Below are 16,965 nucleotides of genomic sequence, written 5' to 3' on the forward strand. Positions count from 1 at the left end.
TTAGGGTTATTGTTGTTTTACCATTAATTAATACATGATTATAAATATGTGCCGTGCATGATATAAATATGATAGCAATATTAAAGCATTTCTGTTGGCAGATATTTATTTTTTTAGCGTAACGCCCATTTCAAGTCATGTGTGCTACATCGACCAATGGGAGGTGGACCGTGAATTTAAAAACGATTCGCGGTAGCAGCTGTACAAGTTTTCGTACCAAAACAAGTTTGTGATCTGGGAGCAGCTAGCGGCGACTATCACAGAGGACTGAGGTAATGTTGGTGTTAACGGTCTGTTAAAGCAAATGTTGACTTCATTAGCAGCGACGGTAAGTTTATTAAATGGCGAAGACGCTTTGTCAATGACGTGAGCTAGCGTGCTAGCTAGTTAGCGCACTAAAGCAACATTTTGATTCTGTATCTCCCTTTTGTTTTAAGACTACCTCAAAATCAACCTTTTCTGTTCACCAGAAGTTTTATTCGTTATGGTGGAAGTGTTTTGCTTAACTTTACTAAACTTACTACTACGTGTTGCTGTTTGGCATCCAATAACATCAGTTTGTACTCGTATGTATTTGCATAAACTGGAGACAAGGATTCACTCATTTCCTTAATGAGTTTACCCGTGAACACTACATCTAATGTTAATCGATGCTATATTATTTCTACTTTATCAAACAAATTCTTTTTTTTCCTTTAAAAAGAAAAGCCGCTAGGAGGCAGCACTCTTTATTTTGATTGGGAAAATGATTTGAGTTTGTTTTTCAATCATATGGTTAAAAGGGTCCGCCCGAGCTATGCAGTTACTTGAAATTTAATGTAAATAACAAATTGTCCCAAAGTGTTTTCTCTTTGTGCTGCTCCCTTTTAAAGACCACCACAACAATCTCAGTATCCCTGTCATGCTCCCCTGTCAAACCAACCCTCTGCAAGTATCCAAACCGTCTCAGCCTTATAACTTTGACTCTATTGTTCCATCTGAACTGTCCCTCTGATATACTCATTTGGTCCTGTCCATCCAGATCACTTCCAGTGGGGGGAAAATAACCCTGACACCTCCTTTGCTAACATCTCCAAACTGTACATCACAGCAGGCCTCACTGTTTTCATTACACTGAGCTAAAATAAATTGACTAGTTTTACCAATTTGTTTTGGTCTTTCCTTTCAGTGCTTTACTTTCCAAATTCATTCTATTTTGCAGACTTTTATTTGTTTTGGTTTGAATTATAATTGCATTAGAAACAATCTGCTGCAACTTGTTGGAAGTTTAGAGGGAGATGAATGAATCTGATGTATGTTGCAGAACCTCAGGGTCACCTCAACTCTAACTAGAAGCTTTAGAAAAAGGATTTACACCTAACTTTTAACAGAGCTGTTGTCAGTTTCCGGACCCCAAAGTAGAAGCTGGTTCAGTACGAGCAGGCTGAAGGCACTGCCTCCCATTCTACTTCTGGAAACTCTAGGAACTGAAATTAAGCCTGCACTCTGGGAGTGAAGTGCATTGTTGAAATATGGTGCTAAGAGGTCTTTAAGGTATGATGAGTAGAAGCATATTATGTTTGCTGCAACAATGCTGTAGCCTGTAATGCTGCCAAACTTGCCATTAGTTCCAGCACTGTATTCATAAAAGGGTACTGAACTTAAAGCAGTTGGCTATTAGGAGTTGATGCTCACCCAACTCTTTACTTGGGGAAAGTCTCATTCACACACATACAAATGCTGATTGTATTCAGTTTAGTACTACATGACAAAAGCAAGAAAAGGGCTAGCCTGTTAAGAGGCACTCTTTGCTGTAATGTATTAAACATTGCTATAGAAATTCTCCCTACATAAAGCTGCAGTAGCCAGTGTCTTCTTGTTTTCAGATGGCCAATATAATCTTTGCAGAGCGGGAAAATGCAGGTCTCCATGCACCTACACAGAAAATGAGGCAGCGGCTTCAGTCTGCTCCAGGTATGAAAATTATGTCTTTGGTCGACTTTCTTTTTTTCTGCTCTTGAAACACTGATAACGTTTGCATAGGTGCCACGTTAACATTTTTGTCCCTGCATTCAGAGAAACTAGTCAAATCTCCTACAAAACCATTCAGCACCCCCTTGCCATCTGGACGTAAGGCTTTCGGCTGCCTTAACGTAAAAGTCTCGACCCCTGCCATCAGCAAACAAGAGAAGAAACTCCTAAAACAGGTTGGACTATATAATTATTCAAGTATACACTAAATGCTTGGCTGTATTCTGACTTATTTGATTTTTCTCTGCCACAGCCACCAGTTTGCCTTGAGGAAACAAAAGCCAAAAATGCACCTCAAGCCAATGTGGAGTATCCAGAAACTGAGAAGTTGTTCTCTTATGACCCACTAGGTAACTGATGCTATAAGTTGTAATTGTCAAGTTCTGCTTGGTGGTTATTTTAAAAGGGCAAAAACAGTAAGGCAGAATTTGGAAAGTTGTTGCATATTTGACCCGTCAATTTTAAAATGCTGCTGCACTGTAGCACAAGTTTATGCTTTCATTTGAAGCTAATTTGATTTGGTTAAGTAATCGGAAGGTTTGCCTCAAACTTGTGAAATCAAAATATGATTCGGGTGTACTTGAATAAGGCCATGATGTGGCTTTTAAAATGTGTTTTAAAATTATTTTTAATGAAGGTTTTACACTTCTTTTTTCTTTTTCTTTTTTTCCCCCAAGACCAAAGAAGGAAGCAGTCGACTGAGGCAATTTTAGTAGTGAAAACACAGCATTGTATTCATGAATTGACCACATGTATACAAATGTGGGTGAGACATATACAAGGCTCTAGAGTGCAACCAATTTGGTCGCACATGCATCCTAATTTCTCAATGGTCCAACTTTAATAAAAAAATAAAAATAAAAAAAAAGTTGAGTAGCTTAGGCCCAGTAGAAGTGGATGTACAGTGGGGCAAAAAAAGTATTTAGTCAGCCACCGATTGTGCAAGTTCCCCCACCTAAAATGATGACAGAGGTCAGTAATTTGCACCAGAGGTACACTTCAACTGTGAGAGACAGAATGTGGAAAAAAAAAATCCATGAATCCACATGGTAGGATTTGTAAAGAATTTATTTTCCACCCTGATTTACGAATAAGTATTTGGTCAATAACAAAAATACAACTCAATACTTTGTAACATAACCTTTGTTGGCAATAACAGAGGTCAAACGTTTACTATAGGTCTTTACCAGGTTTGCACACACAGTAGCTGGTATTTTGGCCCATTCCTCCATGCAGATCTTCTCGAGAGCAGTGATGTTTTGGGGCTGTCGCCGAGCAACACGGACTTTCAACTCCCGCCACAGATTTTCTATGGGGTTGAGGTCTGGAGACTGGCTAGGCCACTCCAGGACTTTCAAATGCTTCTTACGGAGCCACTCCTTTGTTGCCCGGGCGGTGTGTTTTGGATCATTGTCATGTTGGAAGACCCAGCCTCGTTTCATCTTCAAAGTTCTCACTGATGGAAGGAGGTTTTGGCTCAAAATCTCACGATACATGGCCCCATTCATTCTGTCCTTAACATGGATCAGTCGTCCTGTCCCCTTGGCAGAAAAACAGCCCCATAGCATGATGTTTCCACCCCCATGCTTCACAGTAGGTATGGTGTTCTTGGGATGCAACTCAGTATTCTTCTTCCTCCAAACACGACGAGTTGAGTTTATACCAAAAAGTTCTACTTTGGTTTCATCTGACCACATGACATTCTCCCAATCCTCTGCTGTATCATCCATGTGCTCTCTGGCAAACTTCAGACGGGCCTGGACATGCACTGGCTTCAGCAGCGGAACACGTCTGGCACTGCGGGATTTGATTCCCTGCCGTTGTAGTGTGTTACTGATGGTGACCTTTGTTACTTTGGTCCCAGCTCTCTGCAGGTCATTCACCAGGTCCCCCCGTGTGGTTCTGGGATCTTTGCTCACCGTTCTCATGATCATTTTGACCCCACGGGATGAGATCTTGCGTGGAGCCCCAGATCGAGGGAGATTATCAGTGGTCTTGTATGTCTTCCATTTTCTGATGATTGCTCCCACAGTTGATTTTTTCACACCAAGCTGCTTGCCTATTGTAGATTCACTCTTCCCAGTCTGGTGCAGGTCTACAAAACTTTTCCTGGTGTCCTTCGAAAGCTCTTTGGTCTTGGCCATGGCGGGGTTTGGAGTCTGACTGTTTGAGGCTGTGGACAGGTGTCTTTTATACAGATGATGAGTTCAAACAGGTGCCATTCATACAGGTAACGAGTGGGGGACAGAAAAGCTTCTTACAGAAGACGTTACAGGTCTGTGAGAGCCAGAGATTTTCCTTGTTTGAGGTGACCAAATACTTATTTTCCACCCAGATTTAAGAATAAATTCTTTACAAATCCTACCATGTGAATTCATGGATTTGTTTTTCACATTCTGTGTCTCACAGTTGAAGTGTACCTCTGGTGCAAATTACTGACCTCTGTCATCATTTTAGGTGGGGGAACTTGCACAATCGGTGGCTGACTAAATACTTTTTTGCCCCACTATAGCTGTGGGCAATGAGGGGAAAAAATGAAAAGAACGATTGATAACTTTCCTGTCTAACACTAGTCCAGAGATGGCATCAGATAATTAGCCACATACGATCAACTGAGCCAGAGCCCGCTGATAGTAAAATGGGGAAAGTGTATACATTTCAAAGCTGGCAACATGATCCAGTGCATTTACTGTCGTGAGTGTGGAAAGACCATGGCTGGCAATACTGCATTTGGAGTTGACCATCTGAGGGGCATGTGACTGCAATGGAAGATGGTCCATAATATATCAAGCTGTTCAGTTTGAAGCCTTTGAGGCACTTAATGTAAAATTTCATTTAAAATATCTTGACGTTTTAAATTTCAGCTCAGTGCAGCACTTTAAGCACAACCACTTTCTCAGTAACTTATCTTTCTTGTAGAACTGTGTTCCAAATAAAGAACTTTGACAAGATTGATTGTTAGTTAATTTACAAACCAAACAATCAATCAATCTTGTCAACACAAAGTTCTTTATTTGGAAACCACTTGTCCCATTTTGTGATAGAAGTATTAGCTTGTAACCTTAACAAAAGGTAAAAATTTTCAATTCCATGGATCTCCTCAACAACCTTTCCTTGTTTTCTATTTGCATTTCCAGAGTACTTGAGGTATGACGTACCTGAAGACTTGATTCCTCTAAGTAAACTTGCTTTACCTGGACTCGCCTGTTTCTCACAAGTACCTGATATGTGTGAGGATGACTTTGAAGAGCTGGCACCACTCCCAAACCCACCAGCTGTGACTTTGAAACATTCAGGTATCAACTTTTGGTCAGGGGCAAAGAACCCTATTTCAAGCACCTGGTTTATTCAAAGAACCACTGCAGTGGTTAATAATAATCATGCATATTGCTGCACTCTAACAAAGCAGCTTTGTAAGGTTTAGTTCACCTAAATGAGTCATTCTCCTAGCTTCCTTTATTTATTTTAGATAAGTCTGCTGGCTGCAGAGCAACTGATTTTGCAGGGAAAGATAAAACTGAAGGGGGGGGGGAGATTAAGCGCACAATACAGGTGTGAGAGAAGCATGGCACAATAGCGCATTAAACCCTGAATGTGTTAAGGACTTCTGGTCAGTAATCCCGGATTTGGTCTACTGCAGGAAATCTGTCATAACTTGCGACATAACCGGAAACGCCTTTCAACCATACACCGTAGCCTCCAACATAATTTGGTCATTGCAGGTTAGGTCAGCCTGAGGTGTAGTTGCATTTCTCGGGAGGTGTACATCAGGTTACGTAAAAGGCTATGATGTAAATGGCTTAAAAGGGGTTTGTGGTCAAATCATAAGTAACAACGTGGATTTCCTGCAGTAGTCTAAATCGGACAAGACTGAAATGATTGCTTTATTACAGCCAGGAAGGAAAGGTGAGAATAATAAATGCCAGTTAAGACAAACAGTATCACAGCTGTCTTTAAGGCATAGCAGAATTTAACAGACTGCAACTGTTATTAAATTAATGTTTAGATGTGCACGAGATGGCTTTTTAGTCTCTGTGGCAGCTCTGGTGTTGAACAGTCTGAAAAGATGAATGGAAGTAAGAAGTGAATTTGATTAAAATTAGGTGTCCTTTTCTTAGATCACTGTTTATAGAACAATGAAATGGTTTTTATTGGCCAAAGGGAAACCGGTAACTGAGGAATAAATTTAAATCCTAAGAACCTGTGACAAATGCAGATTCTTATCACAGGTCTAAGGTGTCTTCCAGGAATGGTGATGACTTTCCAGAGAATTTGCTACAGACTTAACCTGCTCTACAGCATAAGTTACCATGGTGACATAATACAGAAAACTCGGGAAGTTTGAAGTTGCCTGTATAAGCTCAAATCATGCCTTAGGGAACAGGGCTGGGCTCTGTGTAGTACAAGGGGCCCAACGAGGAAAGAAATGTGGCTGTACAGTTCATTTTCACTTCACGTAATGCTGGAGATGCATTGGTGGTTTTTACACTTGAATACATTTTGCCTCTTACCTGTGCAAAATTGATGACTTGAACCAAATACCAGCCTCTGACATAAACGCTACTGTCAGCAGGGCCAGTATTGCCCAACATAAAATTAGGGCAATGATATTAGTGCCTTCCTAAGCTATGATTCAGGAGCCTTTGGGAAATACGACTAATACATTTTCTTCAGTGTCACCCCTGGGCTCTCTTGTCCGTCACGCTAAAACAAACAGGGTTTTCCCAGAGCTTTCTTCCTGGAAAGCTGTTTAATTCCTATCAGCCCGAAATCATCTCATGTTGGTTCTGTCTTGCAGTATGGCGTACCCTGTGATGGCTGTTAACTGCAAGAGTAAAAACAAATTTAAATTCTGTTCCATCGTAGCAAATTAAATCTTCCCAACTCTGACAAGTGCACCTAGTGTCAAGAAACCTCGCCTCAAAAATGGTTAAAACTACACACAAGCACAAAAGTGACAGCTGCCACTATAAACAGACTCTGGAATGAGACATTACAAACATGGCATTTATGTGGCCCTCAATTTGACCTCTACTTTCTCAATTTCTCAACCTCTGCTCTAATGGATTAGATGTACAATTTAGGACTTTGGGATTTATAAATGGTATGCAGCCCTCAAATAAAACCACTTTTATCAAGCAACTGTAATTGTATCTTTGCATCTGAAGTGCAAGTTTGAATCTCCTGGTATAATTAACTACAGGTATCATTAACCTTCTGTATGATTAAATTCCCCATATCTCTCTTCAGATTGCCGTGTGGAGCTGGATGCCTTTCTTCAGACGCTCGAGGAGCTAACAGTGGAGCTTCCTCCAGAACCTGATACTGATTAAAGTTGTGTTTTTTGTCTGCTTTTAATTGAAATAAAGTTGTTTTTTTAAATCGTGCCTGGTGTGTTTTATGTGCTGGAGCTCCACTTTATAATTGGTGACTGGCCATGAAAGTATCAGGAAAGAATGCCCTATATTACTTCCTGCTTTTAAAGTCCATCAGTGGTCATGTGAGGGTTTCCCGCTATTGGGAGATGAGTGGACTTTGTCTCGGTTCCTCTTGCAAGACTAAGAATAATCTGCGTCACGTAACTTTTTGGGGGATGAACGGTTAAAATTACTCGTGACGTGTTACGTGATTTTTAGATCACCTATTGGGTGGCACACCTGAAGAGTCGGTGTGTGCGGTTTGAGTGCAGAACAGGTGAGTGGCAGCCGTTTTAGACGGAAACTTAAGCGTAGGTTTCATTTAACATGGCAAAATGAGGAACTTCTGTGTTCGCCAATAATCGCGTTAGCTGAAATGTTTTTAAAGAGCTTTTTCCTCCCTTACACAGGGGACCGAGTCCAGTCAAGCGGAGGAAATGGTTTCATGTTTATAATTTGACATATCTTCGGGTGTTGTCTAAATAAAAAGGAAGTAGCCTTGAGCTCTGCAGAAGAATTCAGACATGCTTGGGCGCAGCTCGGATGAAGCTATGTCTGAACCAGCTGTCAGCAATACCGACGCCCACGGCGGCAGGGGGTCTAAAAAGGGCACCGTTGTGGAGCGAGTGTCCAGATACGGCATGCAGGTCATGCCCATGCCAGTGCCCGGGGGTTTCCAGCGTAGGACGAGGCTGCAGAGGCAGCAAGAAGTCTGTGACAGCGCCGCTCCGGAGAGGGAGTCTATCACACCCGCTATGCGTAAAAAGTACCTGAAGGAACTGCTTCTGGGGAACTCGTCCAACAGCGGGTTTAGCAGCGTGCTGTCCTCGCAGAATTACAGCCGCTCCGGCGAGGAGGACACGGATTGGGCTTTGTATCCGATGGAGCACGCGTGGATGCTCTCAGCGGTGGAGGGCAGCTATGAAATCATCATGGATTTTATCTCAGAGGACCCCCAGCTATTAACCAGGAAGGATTTCATCAGCGGCTACTCGGTCCTGCATTGGCTGGCCAAGAGGGGACAGGACGAGACTCTGATCAAACTTTTGCGCTACGCACAAAGCGAGGGCATCCCCGTGAACGTGAACCTGAAGGGCAGCGGTGGGCTCACGCCTCTGCACCTCGCCAGCATGCACAGTCAGTACATGGTCATCAAGCTGCTGGTCGGAGCTTTCAATGCCAACGTGGACGCAATGGACTACAACGGAAAGAGGCCCTGGCAGTATCTGAGGGAAAACGCCCCGCCGGAGATGAAGGAGCTGCTGGGGGCCTGGGATGAAGAGCACAGCTGGGGATGCACGCAAAACGTCAACAAGAACGGCAACAACAACTGCGCTGGCGCAGTGAACTTGACCGCATGTGAAGAGGACGATGCTGTGGAGGCAGAGGAAGTGAAGCACTTTGACCGGACTAAGAGGAGAAGCGGCTGGAGGCTTGGGTCTCTAAAAAAGCTGCTGCCCTCCTTTCCTCCTTTGCTTGGAAGCAAAACATGAGTGGGGGATGACACATACTTTCCAATATGTGCATCATCACTCCACTATTTTTATGTTAGTTTCAGAAGGGGTCGTGAAGACAGTGAAAGGCTAGTTTGTAGGCAGTGGTGACTATTCAAGCGGTAAAGATCAAGCTAAATGTTAAGGCAGCAAGAATGTGCAGTTTTTCAAGTATGCTTTCCAGAAACAAAATACCCATTTATATTGGTGGATGTGCTTCACTCATCCAAGACCAGCAGTGTTTACATGACTGATTTCTAAACAAATTTCAGTAAAATAGCCAAACTTTAAAGTGTTACTTTGTCTTTCATAAGCTGCTTTTAATGGACTTTTCCCGCTTCCTGCCCAGACTCATTTGCGCTACTTGTGTCAACTCCAATATTAGTAATTGGCTGTGTAGGAGCTTTCCCTGCAGTGTATGAGCTCTGAAATCATTTTTTCCTAGTTCATCCTGCTGCTTATTGAGGCTTCCTTTAATACCTCTGGTATTTATTCCAAAGACTACAAAGTCAGAAGTCAAATTCACACTAAACAGCAAGTGAACAGTTTTCCATGAAACTGTGATTCAGAAGTGTTAGCTGTGTGGTCAAACACAAACCCCCTTTCAGTCCAAGTGCTTCTTTTTGCCGAGCTGTGTCAGCATGGCAGCTTCTACATATTTGATTTTCCTGAGAAAAGTAAACACTTTGCGGGAGAGAAAAAGACGCCACTCAAGCATTTCACATTTGATCAATGATCTTTTATTGTCAAACATGAGTATAACCAGAGTATCTGTACAAAATGATTCCTGCTCCAGATAACATGGCTTGTCCCCTGCAGTCAGTCCATCAGCTGGAGTTCCTGGCGCATGTTGTGATGCTGGGATCCACAGAGCCTCATGTTTACAGGCCAAGCTTGGTTCTCCTCCAGTGTCTCCTCTTGGAGTTGTACCTAAAATGAAAGAACAAAAAATAAATCCGTCAGGAGGAAAACACTGAGATTCTGATGTTGGCAAACTATTAAACTGTCACGCTGTCAAACCCTGAGTGGAAAGAATTAAAACCTCTCTGTACAAAAACATAAAAGGCTAATATTATCTCTGTTGCTGATGGTTTTACTTGGTGTCAAACTGCAAATAAACTGAATTTTTTGGGGGAGCTTATTATAGCAGGAAAAACAAACACCAGTGTAGCTAATAAATGTGATTTTAGTACAACCTGCCACCATGGAACACTTAATGGATTACTAAATGCACCTAACCATGTGCTCTTCCTAATAAATGTATACCTTTAAAGAGATTTATTTTGGTAAGTTAATTTATGTGTGTGCAAAATGGGGGTATGCAAGTTTTCACAAAAGTCAAACTCACAGGCAGACAGTATAAAACGTGGAAAAATGCTTCAGGTACTGAAAAGTGAAGCTAAGTACCTTAAACCTACAATCCTTTAAATGACCACAAGGGGAGTACTTTTCTGCTCACAAGAAGACTAAAGGTCTTTTTCAAACTCGAGACAAACGTCTGTGACCTCAGTAAAGCCTTGCAAGATTACGTTTTGGGCTCAACAACCAGTTTCAGATCATATTAAAAGTTCATTATTTGTGGTCTTCTTTTTTTTTTTTTTTTTTTTTAAGTCAAAGGAGGATCATCCAATGTTCATTGAGCAAGGATTAGTCCATCACAAATCATTGGGTAATGAGAACAGTCTCCCATGGTGTCAGATCTCTTGCATCACATGAGCTTTCAAAACACTAAGATGGTTTTACAACAATTTAAGTGGTCAAAACCATGTAAATAGTAGCTTTAACAGTCTCTATTGAGTGGTGAGAGCTTCCTTAATAATGCTCCACACCAAGGAAATATTCAAATGAATCGTTGGTTCACGGGTTCAGAGTATGCAAAGTTGTTTGATGTGCGTCTAGTTTCAGATTCTCCAGCACAGCATGTACATTGTGTATTCTTCAGTGTGATAAATATTATAAATCAATACAAAGCCCTATAGTGATTTAGTGAATTTAAATTCCCCTTTGAAGAGATAATTAGAAATAATGTCACTTTTTACAGGCACTAAATCACTGCAGTATTCATGGCAATCATGGCATCCACAGAGTTTATACAAGATGACGGAGCCAAAGAACAGCAGATCGGTCATTAGTGTTCGGCTACAGAGTTTCCTCATCACCGGCACAGCAAGTGAGAGAACAAGCTCTGCAGCAGAAACATGCTCTCAGCAGGGTTAATGACAGCACTCCACTGTAACTAAGTGCTGCAATTGCAGACCTGCTTTACATGAGATGATGTTCCTCCCTGCAATTACACTCAGGTGCGTCAGCACTTCCTGATAACACGTGCAGCTCAGCAATGAAACTGAATGTTGACAGCCCATTTAAACAGACACTCAGCTTCACTAAGATTTGAGCCATCTGTGAACCACCTAATCGCAACGCTGACATCACAAAAACCTGAAATTATGGAGTTCTTTTCAAATTAATCTATCCTCCCTGCAGTACTCTTAACAACCCGCACGGTGGAATTACTGATTTCCATTTAAGGAAATTTCATGAGCACAAATATTTTCGACACCAAATTTACAAGTTAAATTCAAAACCACTGCAACAAGGGGAAAAGAGGCTTAAAGGCATCTCCGATGATATACACTGTGCTAGAAATATTAGGAATACAGTAGGGCTGTGCGATATGACCAAAATCTCATATCCCGATATAAGAATTATATTGTCCCGATAACGATATAAATCACGAAAATTTAACATTTTCTGTAAATTCTGTGAATCTCGGGCAGCTCGACTTGCGTGAAGTGTTTCCAGCTGCGCGTCGTGTAGCTGGAGTCGAGTGTTTTAACTGATGCATGAAACGATACATTTTTAGACATAAGTTGTAACGGCCGCCGTTTGCTTTGTGAGTATTTATTACACGGCGTGCTGCGGGGGAAAGCCTGTTCTAACGTTTGAGTCTAAGGTTTATTTTTTAGCACCTGACGGCTCTTTTTTTGCTTCTCATCTGTAAATACTCTGCATACTCTTTTACGTGATTCGGTTTATTTTGAAAAGTCTCAACAGGATCTTGAGCTTTATTGTGAAAAGGTTTATGTGGAAAATAAACAAGCGGACACGCGATGGTTTTACCGTCGTTGTTGATAATGACAACGCATAAAAACAGTCGCTTGTCCGTCTGTAGTGTGGTTATATTAAATATAAGAGAAGGAGAGAACTTTAACAAATGAATATAGTCACTACAGTGACCATCAAAACCATGAAAAAAATATTGTTGTAAACAGTTTATTTTGCGACACCACGAAACAAACGATAGCGTAAAATGAAACGATAGACGTTTTTACATCGTCATCCGATATATATTGTTATATCGAACAGCCCTAGAATACAGTGTGATATCAAAGTTCACCAACAACATCAGCTACATCACTTACTGCTGCACCAGCTACAGCAGCCTCAACGGGGTCATTATAAGCTTCAAAGATACATTCATTTTACAATGGCTGCAATATGCATTAAAATGCTACAATAAAATTAATCTAGCATTGAATGGGACTTAAGTGAATTATCATTATTTATTTATTTACAGAATATTAAATATATTCATACACTTCTACTTTTTCCACAGCAAAACTAAATGATTTATTTAAAGTTTATTATTAACTAGAAACTTTCTCTCCTTAAACGGCAATGAGGCCGCACTTCATGCAAGAGTATTCAAATCTCTCCTCTCCCCTTGCCTGCCTTATGACTGGATTACAGAGAACTGATGAATTCACAAATGGAAAATAAAGGAAGCAGGGATGTGCAGGACACAACAATCAAATGATTACATTGACTGACAAAGCTGTTGATGTGGACAGCAAGGAGTCCTAAAAAAAGGTATAAAACCTAAAAAGTGACTGGCCCTTTTCCCATTAGTACCTACTCTGATCAGGGTGACTCGTTTTCTATTACAGCGCCACCTAATATGTGTGGGGTTGTTTGCTTTTTCAGATCGCTTGGACCCTGGCGAAGTACGTATTGAAAAAGTACCTGCTATCAGGTACTATGACCCAATGGAAAACCCTGAAAACCAGCTGACCGGAATAGGTTCTAATGGACCTGATGTTACTTAAACGTTCTTTCAATCTGGTCTGACCGATTCTGAGTTGGGAACAAATAAGCATGTTTATGGGTGAGAAGGATGAGGCAGAGGATTCCAGTGGTGGGGGAGACATGATGAAAATAAATATACTAATCTTAAATGGTCATATGCAGCTTGAAAGAATGTTTGAAACTAGACACTTTACAGCTTTTTTTGGAAAAAAAAAATCATCTTTCCCTTTTCTGTCTTGGTTCTCATAAGCCTGCAGCACTGAACAGAGGTGGATTGCATGACTACAATAACGTGTACAAATGTGGGAACCCGTATACCGTCAGCTCTCGGCCTTACAAGATGCACAGGGCAGGTAAAATCAGTCATGGTAAGCTCACCTGATCTTGTTGCCGGTCTTCATTCTGATCCACTGAGGAATCGGCCTGTTCTGTTTCTGCTTCTTGGCGAGGAAGCGCTTGATTCTGAAAGTCTTGTGGGACGACTGGAAGACGTAAAAGACACCGTATTAGCACAATCGTTTAAAACACCAAGTATATACATCTTTAACCAAATGCTTCTGGTTTAAAACTAATTTTTTAAAGCTTTCAGTGCTAAAATAAACAAGCTGGCCGCTAGCATGCGCAGAACCACCGTACCGGCTAGCATCACTGAGCACTTTTAATATGCTCCATCTCATTTTTTCGTATAACATACACATTGTTATCGTGACAATAATTTTAGTTTTAAATGCTTAAGGTTTCGGGGAACTTTAATAAGCCATGCTAGCTCGGATGTTTGTAGATTTTCTATTTACCATTTTCTCCACAGTCCTTTCCCCACTATGGCGGTGGTCGAAAAGAACGAGAGAAGTGACGCCACGGCTTTTTGACCAATAAGCGTCCAAAAAACTGTTCCACGTCCTACAAACAGCGACACCAATGTGTCATTAGAGGAAGTACATGTCATAGTTTTAACGGTTTGCCTTTCATTCAAGAGATAGTTCACAAAGAGCCGGAGCCTTGAACTAAAAAACAGGATAACTGACTTCAGTTTTTTTTAGTTTTACCCGGTAGTCACTTCACACCAATATGGTCACAGAGCATCTAAAGCATCTAAAGTCTTTGAGCACCATAGCTGAATTGATCAAGAAACACAAAATCACAGGAGTTAATGTATTTCTGATATACTTTCCAGTTTTTAACTTTTTTCCCTATAAAATTGCAATATATGATTTTAAAGCAGAGTACCTGCTTTAAAATCCTAAAGTCTAGGTTTTAGTCATTACTTGACCTTCTTCTTCTTCTTCTTCTTCTTCTTCTTTCATATGGTCTCTGTAGGGGTTGCCATGGTAGCTCATCTGCCTCCGTCTCATCTTATTCCTAGCATACTCCTCAGCAGGCCAGGCCTCCTCAGAAACTGAACTTCTAACAGGAGTACACTGGAATCCATCCTGATAAATGGTGAACCAGTGTGGTATGCCATCTGCACTTCTGAAAGATCTTCACCAAGTGGTGAAAATGGCAAAGCACATTGTTGAGATGAAGCTCCCACATCTGGACTCAATCTGTGCCATCATCATGGAGAGAAAAGGCAAGCAGACAGTATCACTAAGGACAGTACACACCCCATTCTGTGGTTGAATCTCTGCCACCTGGCCAGCTCTTCAGAAAGATCATTCACTCACTACATCCACAAATCTTGTCTGTGGTCTCCCATGTTTCCTTCTGCCTGGCACCTCCACATTCAAGATTCCATGTCCAGTATATCCACTATCCCTCCTCTGCACATGTCCAAACAATCTCAGACTTGCCTCACTAACTTTGTCTCCAAATAGCCTGACCCGAGCTGTCCCTCTGATGTACTCATTTCTAATCTTGTCCATCCTTGTCACTCCCAGTGAAAATCTTCAACTCGGTCACCTCCAGCTTTGCAGGTTTCACTTCCACCTTGTAAACCTTCCCTTTCACTCTTGCTGTGATCCTGCTAACAGAAATGAACCCTGACACCTGTCTCCATCCATTCCACCCTGGCTCCACCCTCTTCCACACCTCTGTTGTGCACTGGATGGTTGATCCATTCTTCACTTATTCTAATTTGCCAGATTCACTGTTGTTTTAATGGCATTTTTTTTCTTCAGTTTTTCTTCCTGGCTTCCGCTTGGATAGACATGCTACATGCTTCCAACCTGCACTGTGTTTAACCTCTTAAAAATTTTCAAAGATAAAAGTTGTATTTTCTTTTGTAATATGAGCCGCAATGCTGCCAGCAGACACGTCCCTGTTTGTGTTTGGTCATATTCCACCATCACCGCCTCTTTCATGTGAAAGCGTCATTGTGAGATTGGGAGTTGATGACTGCCTTTGTGTCATCGCTTAGCCTGATTGCTGTTGTTAGCCTCAGTGAAGCCATAGTGCTGGCCTCAGGTGTCTATACTCAGGTGTCTATACTCAGTAAACCACAGACAACATAATACAGATGCTTGTCACTCACCAAATCCTAAGATGAATTTTAGAGAAGAAACAGAAAAAAACAGAAGTAGGAGCATAACTACAAGTGGAGAAAAGGAGTTTTATTTATATTTTTATTTATTTTGCTATGCTACAGTGGAAGTCATTGTGAATGTCATGGTAATTTGAGCTTTTAATGATTTCTTGATCTCTTTCCAAGGTAAAAACATTGTACAGCATCTTTAATGATCTTAAAAAACAAGAACTGGGTGCACGGGTTTGAATTTATTTTGGATTTTCATTAATCCTGAAGTATGCAATATTAAGTTAAATGTCCCTTAGCAAGTTGCATCTCGAGCAGATGCTTCTGGCATTATTCTGGCTGGACATTTGATTACTCTTCTTAGGAGAATTGATAGAGTTCACTTAAATTGTTTGGTTTCCTGGCTTTTAAGCATAGTCCACAAATTTTCAATAGAGCTGAGGCCCAGAAGCTTAATGTTATCCTGATTTTTCCATTTCAAAACAAATATTGATGTGTGTTTAGAATCATTGTCCTCTTGGAGCACCCTGCTGTATTCAAGTTTCAACCATGTAGCTGTTGATTTGAGGCGAAGTTGAAAAATAAGTAGTCCTCTCCTCCATTATTCCATCCACTTTGTGCAATGTACCAGTATCACTGGAAGCAAAACAGCCCCAGAGCATGATGCTACCACCACCATGATTCACATTTGGTACAGCTGCTGTTAAGCAGGTTTGAAAACATCACCTTTACTCCTCTGAACGTATTTCTTGTTACTGTGGCCAAATAGTCAAATCTTGGTCTCGTCTGACCATGAAAAAAACTTTTCTCCAGAAGGCATTTGGCTTTTCCACGTGGGCAGCTCCAAATTTTAGGTCAAACTTGAACGTGTCGATTTTTGGAGCAGGATGTAGATGTAAAACTTGACTGTAGTTGTTTAGAAATTATTCCAAGACATATTCCCAATTTGTGCAAACCTACATTTCTCCTTTTTAGATATTCACTGAGTTCTTTGAACTTTTTAATTGTCCTGAGTATTGGTCCACCCAGTGAGTGCTGTCAAATAAATCTCCAAAAGTCCAGATGAACAGAATCAACTTTTGGAGATTTACTTACCTGGATGATTGAGCATGCATCAAGATGTCAAATAAATCCGCTTTATGCTGGCAAACAGAAACTACCAGTTATTACTAGTATCATTAAAAGATTTGAGTGTATCTACATCATTGATCCTGTGTATACCATATAGTTGTTACTGTGTGTGGATTAGAGAAAATCCCAATTCCTGTTTTTAAGTTATTAAAGTCGTATGCTGTACAATCATTCCACCCTGGAAAAAGAAACAGCTCAAGAAATAACAAAAAGCCCCAAATTACCTTGACATTCATGACCACAATGAACGAAGCAAACTTCTGACTTCTCCTTCACTGTGATATAAATCCTCTAAGTTTTCTCTGCCCTCCCTGTTGTCTCTGCATCCAACTGCCGCTTTGCCTCATTTACTGGTGAA

General features: G+C 41.0%; 3 protein-coding genes and 1 non-coding gene across 5 annotated transcripts; 2 read left to right on the forward strand and 2 right to left on the reverse strand.

The window, feature by feature from the left end:
• Positions 1-112: 112 nt before the first annotated feature.
• On the forward strand, positions 113-7,397 carry pttg1 (PTTG1 regulator of sister chromatid separation, securin). Of its 2 annotated transcripts, none has more exons than XM_086301441.1 (6): positions 113-272; positions 1,866-1,953; positions 2,056-2,186; positions 2,264-2,360; positions 5,148-5,306; positions 7,261-7,397. In XM_086301441.1, the coding sequence occupies exons 2-6, from the start codon at positions 1,866-1,868 to the stop codon at positions 7,341-7,343; spliced, it is 558 nt and encodes a 185-aa protein (XP_086157567.1). In that variant the 5' UTR covers positions 113-272; the 3' UTR covers positions 7,344-7,397. The 2 variants fall into 2 exon arrangements, with proteins under 2 accessions (XP_086157567.1, XP_086157559.1); XM_086301433.1 differs by having other exon boundaries at positions 114-328.
• Positions 7,398-7,570: 173 nt separating this feature from the next.
• On the forward strand, positions 7,571-10,193 carry sowahd (sosondowah ankyrin repeat domain family d). The gene is made up of 2 exons (XM_086301455.1): positions 7,571-7,704; positions 7,838-10,193. The coding sequence occupies exon 2, from the start codon at positions 7,952-7,954 to the stop codon at positions 8,918-8,920; it is 969 nt and encodes a 322-aa protein (XP_086157581.1). The 5' UTR covers positions 7,571-7,704; positions 7,838-7,951; the 3' UTR covers positions 8,921-10,193.
• rpl39 (ribosomal protein L39) lies at positions 9,638-14,358 on the reverse strand. Its single transcript, XM_086263806.1, has 5 exons — positions 14,272-14,358; positions 14,116-14,120; positions 13,801-13,906; positions 13,385-13,488; positions 9,638-9,850 (listed from the first exon to the last, which is right to left on the reverse strand). The coding sequence occupies exons 1-5, from the start codon at positions 14,356-14,358 to the stop codon at positions 9,802-9,804; spliced, it is 351 nt and encodes a 116-aa protein (XP_086119932.1). The 3' UTR covers positions 9,638-9,801.
• LOC147337188 (small nucleolar RNA SNORA69) lies at positions 11,050-11,184 on the reverse strand. Its single transcript, XR_015125135.1, has one exon. It is a non-coding gene; the product is annotated as a small nucleolar RNA SNORA69 (small nucleolar RNA).
• Positions 14,359-16,965: the final 2,607 nt, after the last annotated feature.

The sequence above is a fragment of the Aulonocara sp. 'chitande type north' Nkhata Bay genome, linkage group LG2 (assembly GCF_057382095.1).
Source record: "Aulonocara sp. 'chitande type north' Nkhata Bay isolate Kocher_YH1m ecotype deep benthic linkage group LG2, A_spYH_male_GT1.1, whole genome shotgun sequence".
Classification (NCBI taxonomy): domain Eukaryota; kingdom Metazoa; phylum Chordata; class Actinopteri; order Cichliformes; family Cichlidae; genus Aulonocara; species Aulonocara sp. 'chitande type north' Nkhata Bay.

What these genes read in the sequence shown, in the direction of transcription:
- pttg1 (XM_086301433.1), top strand. Translation starts at nt 305, where the DNA reads ATGTTGACTTCATTAGCAGCGACG. An exon ending in GCGGCTTCAGTCTGCTCCAG is followed by an intron (nt 1,954 to 2,055) that starts GTATGAAAATTA and finishes CCCTGCATTCAG; the next exon opens with AGAAACTAGTCAAATCTCCT. An exon ending in GTTCTCTTATGACCCACTAG is followed by an intron (nt 2,361 to 5,147) that starts GTAACTGATGCT and finishes TTGCATTTCCAG; the next exon opens with AGTACTTGAGGTATGACGTA.
- sowahd (XM_086301455.1), top strand. Translation starts at nt 7,952, where the DNA reads ATGCTTGGGCGCAGCTCGGATGAAGCTATGTCTGAACCAGCTGTCAGC.
- rpl39 (XM_086263806.1), bottom strand. Translation starts at nt 14,358, where the DNA reads ATGAGACGGAGGCAGATGAGCTACCATGGCAACCCCTACAGAGACCAT. An exon ending in AAAGGACTGTGGAGAAAATG is followed by an intron (nt 13,489 to 13,800) that starts GTAAATAGAAAA and finishes TACGTCTTCCAG; the next exon opens with TCGTCCCACAAGACTTTCAG. An exon ending in AAGACCGGCAACAAGATCAG is followed by an intron (nt 9,851 to 13,384) that starts GTGAGCTTACCA and finishes CTTTCATTTTAG; the next exon opens with GTACAACTCCAAGAGGAGAC.